This window comes from Lolium rigidum, chromosome 1, assembly GCF_022539505.1.
Source record: "Lolium rigidum isolate FL_2022 chromosome 1, APGP_CSIRO_Lrig_0.1, whole genome shotgun sequence".
Lineage (NCBI taxonomy): Eukaryota > Viridiplantae > Streptophyta > Magnoliopsida > Poales > Poaceae > Lolium > Lolium rigidum.
This window is the reverse complement of record NC_061508.1, coordinates 100796197-100807202: the sequence shown is the minus strand read 5'-3', so window position 1 is coordinate 100807202 and position 11006 is coordinate 100796197. Positions and strand designations below refer to the sequence as shown.

General features: G+C 42.5%; 2 protein-coding genes across 2 annotated transcripts; both read right to left on the bottom strand.

The window, feature by feature from the left end:
* Window positions 1-1648: 1648 nt before the first annotated feature.
* On the bottom strand, window positions 1649-2651 carry LOC124702594 (testis-specific gene A8 protein-like). Its single transcript, XM_047234788.1, has 4 exons — window positions 2259-2651; window positions 2041-2136; window positions 1853-1898; window positions 1649-1743 (listed from the first exon to the last, which is right to left on the bottom strand). Exons 1-4 carry the CDS (start codon window positions 2649-2651, stop codon window positions 1649-1651), a joined length of 630 nt encoding a protein of 209 aa, XP_047090744.1.
* A 1298-nt stretch (window positions 2652-3949) lies between these two features.
* LOC124702506 (helicase-like transcription factor CHR28) lies at window positions 3950-11006 on the bottom strand. The gene is made up of 10 exons (XM_047234681.1): window positions 10249-11006; window positions 9981-10144; window positions 9041-9112; window positions 8267-8341; window positions 7200-8184; window positions 6518-6648; window positions 5901-6119; window positions 4839-5342; window positions 4552-4761; window positions 3950-4428 (listed from the first exon to the last, which is right to left on the bottom strand). Exons 1-10 carry the CDS (start codon window positions 10868-10870, stop codon window positions 4324-4326), a joined length of 3087 nt encoding a protein of 1028 aa, XP_047090637.1. The 5' UTR covers window positions 10871-11006; the 3' UTR covers window positions 3950-4323.

Here is an 11006-nt window from a genome sequence, read left to right as displayed (position 1 = left end):
AAACCATTATCGTTGTGTGCAAAACTGTTAACACGAGCTGTCACTCACATGGTTTCCAGGAGATGATCTGTCTGTAGTAACGAATGGATGTGAGTATCTTCAAACACGTGATGGCCAATTGCACAGCCTTGAGCACCCAACTTCAACCGCCAGGGCAGTTCGCTGCAGCAGCAAGCCAGCGATACTATGCAAATATTACAGCAAGCACTAGTCATCTGGCACAAAATGGGAGAGGTAGCGTGCAATACAATTAGCATGCACGATACGATCTTTTAAAAAGAGCAACTAGGCAAGAGTTGGATGTTGACCACGGATATACATAACTTTTTCCCCCAAAAACAGTACAGTGCGTACTTCAGCCTTCAAATGTCGTGATCCTTACAGGTTACGGTATCTAAATTACTGACAGCGGCAGCGCAGAGGCTGCGCATGAAACGCGATGGAACAGAACCCAGATATCGGAGCTAATGTATCAATGTTCTGAAGCAGTTGAGCTAGAGAATGTAGAAAATAACCGTATGATGCACGCGTAACGGTTACTATCTACGAATGTGCAAGCTTCTTCGGCCATGACTCCATGAATTCAGCGACCAGGTTGGTTTGGAGAAGGGCATGCACCTGTTGCAGAAAATACAGACAAGATTCAGCTAGGTAGAGGTTACCACAAGCAAGAGTGACAGCTGTGTGAAAAAAAGACAAATAGGAAGGTGGCTATCAGTGCTCAAAAGTGAACATAAATACGAGTAGCACATAATTTGTATACAGATGGTCTATCTTGTTAAAGTAAAAACGGTAACAGAAAGCAGTACGAGAAGCAATCAACAATACTAGTCACTGAAGAATGTATGTTAATAACACAAAACTAAAGCAGCAAGACGAAGATTTCCTATCTGTATCTGTGCTGTAGATAACTTATTTCTTTTGCCAACAGAACTTACATAAGAGTTTTCTTGCAATACAGTGATGCTACGTGCATATGAATTACACCAAAGTAATTTAAGATGGAAACAAGTACCATGAACCATGTACAGCTAACAATCTAAAATGTATAGACAAAGAAGAACATAACGGTTACAAGGACGGGAGCTAAAAAAATACTGGACCAACAGGGACTCGGCCCTGTGCCTTTTCTGATTAAGAAACAACCCAGGCGCACACCCTGAGGAGCACAGGGCTCGAACGCGGGTGGCGGGTTGGACATCAGGACACTTTGGTTATGCAGTTCATATGCGGTGTTAAGCAAGCATCCAGACCATGTGCATTGAAACCCATGATACACCATTCTTTATTTTCACATGGACTCTCACTCACTAACAAGTTACAGAAACAGCCATTACATGGCCCAGAATTTATTTCTCTAATTAAGAACACTAACCAACCAAAACCAAGCACACACCAATACCTTTTTTGAAGATAGGATCATCTAGACTCTAGTGGTGTCTAATCGGTGCTTGATATCATGCTTTGTACAATTCTACTAGAACTGCCTAAATAAAAAAAACTACAGACATTTTGGTAACTTATAAACCTGTCAATTGTTACACTCATATGTCCATGAGAAGTTACTGAACATAACCAACCAACCAACCAACCCCTGTTGATAACAGAGAAGTGATTACCTACCAACTCAGAGAAGTGAGGTGGCAGGCTAAGCTGCCGTAGCTGGGACGTTGTAGCGAGTGCGCAAGCCATCGATAGCTCTCTCAACAGACTTTGCCATCTCAGGGACGGTCACCTTGCACACTGAGACCATCAGAAACCAACAAGTTAGCACACCACTGCCTCGTTAGCCTGAACAACACTTTCGAACTGAACTAAAATACAGAGAGAGATGTCGATCTGCTTGTACCGCGAGACGTCGACGACTGCACCTCCGCCACGAACTTCTTGTACGATGCCTGGAATTCACGGGAAGCGTCACGAAACTGTTCGCAATCCAACCCAACAAGTGCGCGAGCAGTAATACAGGCTCGCGCCCACGATGGACACTCGATCAAAACAGCGAACCCGAGGAGAATTGCTGCAGTTGTAGTGTTGTACCTTCATCTCGTCGGCGCTCTCGGAGATCTTCTCGGCCACCTTCCTGTGCTCCCTCTCCGCCTCCTCGGCCAGCTGCAGGCAGCTCTGCGTCTGCATCTGAAACAGCGCACGCGGGACGGGGGGCGAACGACCGCATCACATCAGTACATCGCGGGACGGGGAAGCAGGGTGGGCGAAGGACGTCGAAGAGATGGGGGGCGGAATGGGTCGGGGATCACCTTGATGCGCTTGGAGATGCGGGAGTGGGAGGCCTCGAGGTCGCGGACGGAGTCGCCGTGGAGCGCGTCGAGGCGGCGCTTGAGCGAGTCGAGGGTGGACGCGGCGAGGGCCCGCAGGTCGTCGACGGTGGCGGGCTTGGGCGCGGAGAAGGGGGACGCCGGCGCGGAGAGAGGGGACCTGGTGTTGGGCGTCGCCGGCGAGGCGGGCGCGAGGAAGCCGCGGCCGATGGCGACGGGGGACGGAGACGCGTCGGCGTCGCTGGTGGCGGACGGCGACGAGGTGCCGGAGGAGAGGGAGGCGGGGCTGGGCTTGGGCTTGGGCTTGGCCCTCGCCCTCGCCCTAGGCTTGGGCTTGGCGGCGGCTGCGGGCGCGGTTGCTTTCGCCTTCCTCATGCTCTGCGTGCGGAGGCGAGGTGGGTTTGCGATTTTGAATTTTGAACGCGAGGTGGTGTGGAAGCGAGAGGAGTGAAGGGAATTTATAGCTGGACGGGCTACCGCAGAAGCTCGACGGGCTCGCGCCGCTCGGTCGCAGCCTCACGGGTCACTGGTTCGCGGGACCCGCTTCTTGCTTGGCCCACATGCTATCGAAGAAGGAAATGTTTGGCTGCCAGCATCGGCAACACGGCAACGATATGTACGCGGTACTTTTGTACTTTTGGATTAGAGCATCTCCACCCCGCGCACCCCGTAGCGACCCAATAGCCATTTGGGGGCCGGTAACGAAAATAGCTCAAGTTGGCGCGTTCCAAATGGCGTTGGGATTTTTCGAGTCCAGTAGAAGAGTCGGCAACCCCGTGCCGGCCCCTTGGTCAAGGGCGCGAATCGGGCGCCGGCGTCTCGCGAGGCTGAAAATTTTGGACGTAGGAGCCACCTGTCAGCCACACATCCCCAAATTATACATCTTCTCCCCCAAAACCCCATCCCCAGTATAATTATTTTTCTATGATCATTCTAGTGAGATACAAGTATTTGTGTTAAAATATAAATAGGTTTTAAAGTAAAAAAAATTGATGATACATATAGAATTTAGTCTATAAAATTCTAGAGTGCATCCAAAAATAACATAATTTCTTGAGAATATTTTTTTGGACATTTTAAGTTTTAATACACATGCGAGGCTCAACTATTATTTTGCCATCAACCGAGCTACTTGATCGATTATATGGCCAAGTGGTGAAAATCACACCAGATTAGAGCTATACCTAATGAAAACTGCAAAAAATCTATCCAAATTGTGTTTTGTGCAACACATGAAGCTGAACATGGTGAAATCTGCAATTCCCTCCCTAAGACCCACACGCATGCTGGTAATACAATTTTGACTATCAATTTTAGTCATAGAGTAGGAGTATTAGTTATACATCACAAAAACATATCTCAAATCATTATTTGAAAATAATACTAAATAATACTTTCTAAATGATATGATTGTCATGCCATATCATCAAAGAACTAGCCATGGAAAAAGCCGTGTAAAAGTTTGACCATGAGTTGATTAAAAGATCTAGACATGGAAAAAAGCCGTGTGAAAGCTTGCTATCCATGTGGCAGAACCATGAGTTGATTACAAGATTTTATGGGTTTCACCTCTAGCCTACCCATTGTTCGGGAATAAAGGCTTTATGGTTGTTGTTGTATGATTGTCATGTCATATAGGTCATATATTATTAGTCAAATAAATCTCAGAAATATTTGCAGAGCCTTGTAAACCTGAAAGGAGGAAGTATGTCACAACATAGAAAATACCGAGTCTGAACAGTGACACTATACATAGATCTACAGTCATCACTAGGAACACAGCATACCAGAATTACCTACAATCTTGGGTAGTACCTCAGTTACACTAGACGGCTCCCTCAGGAACATAAGTTACACTAGACAGGCTTGCAGGCTGGCCCTCCGACGACCCATCGGAGTATGACAAAACTGGATCCACGGCGGGGCAGGGAGGAACATAGGGCCCTCCCACTGTACCACGCCTTGAAATAGCTTACAAGCTCTAAATATATTCTGTCACTGCTTCGTGAACCTAGCAACCCAACAAGGGATCATGCCTTCCTCCCAATCATATCCTAAACAGATACCTCAGATCATCTACAGTAAGCCTACTGGCGTGGCCACCCGATTTGTCATCGCCAAAAGCAGAGTTCACCATGGCTCTTTTCTCCTCCTGTTAACAAATGCAGGCAGGACAATCACTAGGTCAGCTTCAAATACTTATGAAATCCTATTTGAAGTTTGCTTGTCCCAAATGCCAACAAAAAACATTCGCTAGTAACCCGCATATTATTACCTGCAAAGCTAAAATACGATCTTCCACCGACTCCTTAATGGTTAGACGAGAGACAGTGACAGCACGAGTCTGCCCAATTCTATGTGCTCTATCAATTGCCTGGTCCTCAGCATAAGGATTCCACCAAAGATCAAGGAGAATTACATGGCAAGCAGCAACCATGTTTAGACCGAGATTACCTGCTTTCAGTGACATTATCATAACTCTAACCTGAAAAATGAAGACATCCATCAGAATAGTAGCAGGTGATGGTCCACAAGTAGTAAAAGAGAAGAGCAAACAAAGACCTCTGGGTCAGTGTTAAAATCCTTCACTGCTTTATCTCTTGAATTGAGGGACATTGTTCCATCTAGTCTCCTGTACTGTATAAGATTGCTGTTCAGTGAAAGCTCCAGCAAATCCAGCATGCCAGTCCACTGAGAGAAGACGATGGCTTTCACCGGGGCTACTCGACTTGGATTTGATTCTATAGTATCACTGTCTGTAAGGGCATGTGTGTTAATGATCTTATTCAGTATATCGACAGTTGCTTGTATCTTTGAGGAGATGTAACTGCTTTGACTGATAGAAGATAACTCATCATTTGCTGATGAACTTGCTGTTGCATAAGTGTCAGTCTTGCCTGACAGACAAATCTTTAATGTCCCGGATGAAAATACTGATTCAGTACTTAATATGTTTTTGCAATTAGGGGAGGGGCACGTGTTTTCATCAGTTGTTATCCGCTCGTATATACACTGATAGCAGAAAATATGACCACACATAGTCACAACAGCATCATCAGGTGTGTCCTGCAAAAAGCATGAGTTGCAATATTGCAGCCATTAGAATAAGAGCAAAACAATAAGCTACCATCACAGCATAAATTAGTCAAGTTACTGCATTGTTGCATACACTGTATAAGAAAGATCATGGCAAAATGGGTGCATCCTGACCCAGGTTTCCAACTGGGCTCCGCACTTTAGCCCTGGATGCAAGACCCCCTTGATGAGCAATGCCCAGCTTGGTTTTGCACGATCCCATAAAACATGTAGGCTTTAGCCAGTTCATGTGTTCAGCTACGATTCTTTATTGGTTCATGTCCTTAGCGACTCCATTATATGAGAAAATCTTATGCCAAGAGCATGAAATAAGAGAGGGGAGGCATATCTTAGTGCAAATCGTGGTTGAGTCCAACCATGATAACTTCCGAGATATGTCCACCCATGAAGGTTGGATGCACTTGATTCACAGGGACATGGATCATACAAGTGATAACTTTCTAAAATAACACCTCGCATGTTGGGAAAGTAAGAGAAAAGAAAGAACAGGTGAACTTCTAAATAGTGACAAAAGATACAATTACTTACACGGCAAACAGCACAAAGTGCTGATACTTCCAGCCTTGCAAGTAAATCTATTACCCTTTCCTTGGGAAGTTTCTTCGCCTCCTCTATAGAACCATCGCCCTTAAATACAGACTGATGCCCCTTCACAAGAAGAGGATGATCACATGCCTGCCTAAGCCGCAACAACAATAAAAGGATATTGGCATAGTTTTGTTTGAGCGTTCCGGCAGCAGCGTATTCCTGAAACGGATAGACAAGTACATCACCAGTCATAAATTTCACTTCCAATCTAGTTCCCATAAGGGATGCAAATGTAATGCTTCTGCTGATCTAAAGAATGTCAACGTTTCAGAAATTATTGTCCACTTTAGCTTCCCTAGTAGATGTAAAACGATGGTGTGAATACAATGAAGAATTGTAGAAACGAACATTTCAAAAGGAAATTCTGAGGAAAGAGGTAGGAAAGCAAGCATCTTATAAATCTAGATCACGACAATGAAATTCTACATATATATGACACTGGAAACAAGGAACATGCTACCAGTTTAGCAATTAAACAGTGCACAATTATAATACACCAAGGACATTGACGAAGTATATGGGCAAACAGCAAAGTTAAATATAAAGATTTAACCAACCTTGAACTGTTGCCGAGAACGTTCTTCCAGTGTCATATAAAAAGCTCGCTCCTCCTTTGTGAAATCTACCTTTTCCAGATTGATTATCTTTGGAGGTAAGTTTATGATCGGCTTTCCATTTATCATAGTTTCTACATAAAAAAGTAACATGAATCAACAGAGATTATGAGCAAATAGAAAATAGTCACGTCGACATGCGCTTGCAGATCTTCAAAGAAAGTGATACAATGTGAAATCCTACGGAAGTGCTTTCGGTGAAAAGAAAAGGTATAGGGTAATGAACACAAGTACCTAGCAATCTTAACACAAGTGCCCTAGTGTTTTTTCAAACTAAATTACCACAAGTCACATAACCTACTATCCTGTCTGTCATGCAACTCGAAGCTTCTGTTTTTCCACTGGTAACATGGTATATCAATTGATTATGAAGTAGCAGAACCAGAGAATCCTATCCCCAAAATATGTTCTTACCACATACAGAATAAGATATAACTCATCAAGTTTCCGTATAAATGAAAGATACTACATCCCATGGTTGGAATTACATTGCTTGCAATGTCATCCAATTCATATTTGTACATGAGTACCTAGGCTCCATCGAGCCATATGTAATCCCTTCCACATATATGCATATATGGAATTGCAGGTAAATATATGCAGTAAATACACATTTTCCTCTCACCTTTCGTGCGACGGAGGAGAATTATCCTCAACACAGTTTGAAGTTTCTTATACCCATGAGCTGCATTTCTCGCAATTGGGTGCTTTATCATCGTAGAAAATGAGCTATATGTAGAATACGGATCATATTTCAAGAAACGAAAATAGCTGTAGAGCTCATCAATTGCATTTTGTATAGGTGTTCCTGATAAGCACCATCTCCTTTTCGCTCTTAGTCCACAGCAGCCTTTCGCCACTTGAGTCCGGAAATTTTTTATCGTCTGAGCTTCATCAAGAACAACCCGAAACCACCGTACCCGGGCAACTGGGCCACTGAGGTCAATATCTGAATCCTTAAGTTTCTTCTTTCTTTTCTTGGACTTGCTTGGTTGTTTTTTCTTATTACCAGCAGAAGATTCTTCACCATTCTTTTGATCTGGGTCATCATCAGCATTCTGCTTAGGCACTTCATTCGCCACAATTGTGTACGTAGTGATAACAACATCATATTTTGCCAGCTCACTTGGATCTTTGGTCCTCGCACCACCATGGTAGACTAACACAGACAACTTATCATTTTCACTGACCTTGTCAGTCAATTCGTTAGCCCACTGCTTAAGAACACTAGCAGGGCATACTACTAAAGTACCTGCAGCTGGCCTTGTCATGGATCTCATTGTCGATGATGCAGATGATGTGCCTGTTTTAGTCTTCTTGCGTTCAACTTTGCTTTCAACCACTCTATCCGGAACAGTATCCATGTGACTGATATATGGTTTAACACCACTTGTACTAGCTGCTGTCGAAGATAAACCAGCATCTAGTTCCTTCTTGGGTTCAACGGGCATATACTGTTCTGCCTTATCAACAACAGCCACTGCCTCATCGTCTTCATCAAGGTTTAGTGCTTCGGATTTCAAAGGATCTGAATCAGCATGCATGAACTTAGACTGTTGAATCCTCTGTTTAAGTATAAGGGCAATTGTAGACACAGTCTTCCCAAGACCCTGTTACAAGAGAACTACTTAACTTTGAGAACAATAATATGATAAGAAGCAAGTAGTGGGAAGTTAGAAAATCAGAAATAACCTGATCATCTGCAAGAATTCCACCTGCACAATGTGAGCTATTCTCCTTCGATACCATCCAAGCTAATGCCATTTTCTTTCAAGCAGAAAAGGTACTTAAGTAAGATCATATACAGAACACAAGAAACTAATAAATAATTGGAATGTACATAACAAAGGAAATAGTTTGCTACACCCCATCGACTAAACCACCTCAAAATCTAGCATCAATCCATGCTTCGAGATTAGCATATTTTCATCATCTTCCTTGTTTTGCATCTTGATTTCACACCTTAACACTCAGTCATACAGTGCCTAAAGCAATGATAATGCAGCCTAAATGTGACTACCACTTAATCATTGATTCATTTTCAATGTCTACCATGCATATAAATGGATTAGTGCAAGCTAATACTCCCTGCATCCATATATATAAGGCCAATTCCTATTGCAGTCTAGCTTGGTTAAGTTTGACCAAACATCAACATCTACAACACCAAACTAGTATCACTAAATCTATCATGAAATATGTTTTCATAATATGATCACTGGATATAGATGTTGAGATTTTTTCTACAAACTTGGTCAAACTTAAACATGCTTGACTTATAACAATAGTAAGCGGCCTTGTATATGTAGACAGAGGGAGTACATGTTAGTTCATCATATGGAGTACAATGTTGCATCGTGTAGAGACATAAATATGTAAATCTCTACATGTGCTCTCGCAGTAGATACTAGAGGGATATGGCCCAGTGGAATAAAGAAACCGTCAATCATATAAAAGATGGTGTACCTGGTGCTTAAGCAGCGATACTGACAAGACACCCTCAGGTAGATCATCCTCTGTTCCATCCCGACTAATATGCTGCATAATAAAATATCAGAAACCATGTTACTCAAAATATGGAATCAGATGTAAGGGCAATAGCTAAAATAGATTATTACTATAACATATAATCCTAATTGGCGGGTAAATAAGAACATGCAAATGCATATCCTCATTGGTAAGTCAAAATTAGCACTTACATAGGATGCAACAAAATAATACGAAATAATTTTAGAGAAGATTTGGAGCTCTGCAAATGCAATGGTAATGTATTACCAAATTATTCTGACTAACGTAAAAAAAATGTAGCGTTATATTTATAAAAGTTTGATATTTATTCAATCAAACGGTTAGCACAGTATGCAACGATCTGTAGAAAAGAATGGAGGCTGGACTAGCATATTTGCAAGTATCGGACAACTTTATAGATAGAGAGATGGACATGTAGAAATGAATGAGTTATTGAATAGACTAACTTTCATTCACGAAAGCGCAAAGCACCAAGAAGTCCACTGAAGGATTCAATCCGTGCGACAGCAAAGGGGAGATAAATATCAGCATGCACATTGCACAATACCATGCAAAACTAAAAGTCTAAAACAGATACAACCTGTGTTTTTTCTTCACAAATATACTTTAAGAAACAATGGCACATGTCACATAAAGTAGCATCTCGTTACAGAGTATGATTTTGAGTTTTGACGAACTTGGATAATACATAACAAATAAATGATAGATAATATCAATTGTATTCTAATCGATCAAGCCAAGTCAACAATTCAATTCACAGAGCTCATCCAAGAAGAATAAATCTATTATAGATAACTGCTTCTGGAAAAAGCATCACATGATTAGCTGGGCAGGAAATGTATGTGATCTATGACTCAATGGACCAAAAGATGCATACCTGAAGAGCCTCTTGATATACTGCCCTCTCTTCCGAATCCAAAATTCTATTTTCTAGGTTTGGACGAGCTTGCATATCATTGATATTAGCAAGTTGAGTGTTATTAGCAAGATATGAAGGCAGCACCCTATGTGAACTGGGACCATCATATACATAGACATCATCTGGCAATTTAGAACAGGGAAAAACATTAGCGCTCCTGGAGAAATCCTGCATTCATTTACAATTTTTGATTGAATTAGACTAATCTGAGAATAGTTATACATACCATCGTCATCCTCCATGTTAACCTTCTGGGCGTTACTGACAGAGGAGCTTTGGCTTCGGAACCCTGAAGATGAAGGCTGCCCAATTTCCTTGACAACATGTGTTCCCATCTTATTATCACCCAATCTTTGTGAATTTCCATTGGTAAACCGTGATGGGAGTAAGCGGGTCTCACTTGCAACATTTGGATGTGTAGATTTTGATGTGCTCCCATTGGAAAAAGATGGAGAAAGAATCCCATTTTTATTGTCCTTGGCATCAACAGCCAAACCTGCACTACCAAGTCTGCTGGAAGAGAGAGTGGCCCTTTCAGAATCGTGCCTTGGCCACACTTGCGAATTTGAACGTGGATAAGTCCTGTCCCCCGAACCTAATGTATAACGGGCTTTCTCGGCATCAATGGCACTTCCAAATGAAGATGGCAGATTTCTGTATCGGTCATTGATGTTTTTGATAGTTCTAGAAGAAGATGAAGGAGTGCTCTCTTCGTCCTGAAACCTGAGTGATTGCCCTTCACCATTCTCGCCAGGATCGTCAGAGTCAAAATCAAAATCAAAATCAGAATCACTGTCCGATATGTCAATGACATTATCATTATCATTATTCATACTGCCAGCAAGCATGTGCACCACGTCTGTGCCTTCAGGACTCCACTGTCCTTAAGATCACAAACTGCATGCATCAACAAAGATCAGATCACAGCATGTTAGCCAACCGTTCGGACTTCAAATGAAAAAAGCTACTCGAGTTATTCTCGCT

Excerpts from the sequence above, each read along its gene's own strand:
- LOC124702594 (XM_047234788.1), bottom strand. The coding sequence starts at position 2,651 with ATGAGGAAGGCGAAAGCAACCGCGCCCGCAGCCGCCGCCAAGCCCAAG. Across the intron at positions 1,899-2,040 it reads AGAGCGCCGACGAGATGAAG|GCATCGTACAAGAAGTTCGT; the intron begins GTACAACACTAC and ends CGTGAATTCCAG. Across the intron at positions 1,744-1,852 it reads GGTGCAGTCGTCGACGTCTC|TGTGCAAGGTGACCGTCCCT; the intron begins GCGGTACAAGCA and ends TGATGGTCTCAG.
- LOC124702506 (XM_047234681.1), bottom strand. The coding sequence starts at position 10,870 with ATGCTTGCTGGCAGTATGAATAATGATAATGATAATGTCATTGACATA. Across the intron at positions 8,342-9,040 it reads TATCGCTGCTTAAGCACCAG|AAAATGGCATTAGCTTGGAT; the intron begins GTACACCATCTT and ends TCTGCTTGAAAG. Across the intron at positions 4,762-4,838 it reads ATTTTAACACTGACCCAGAG|GTTAGAGTTATGATAATGTC; the intron begins GTCTTTGTTTGC and ends TTCATTTTTCAG.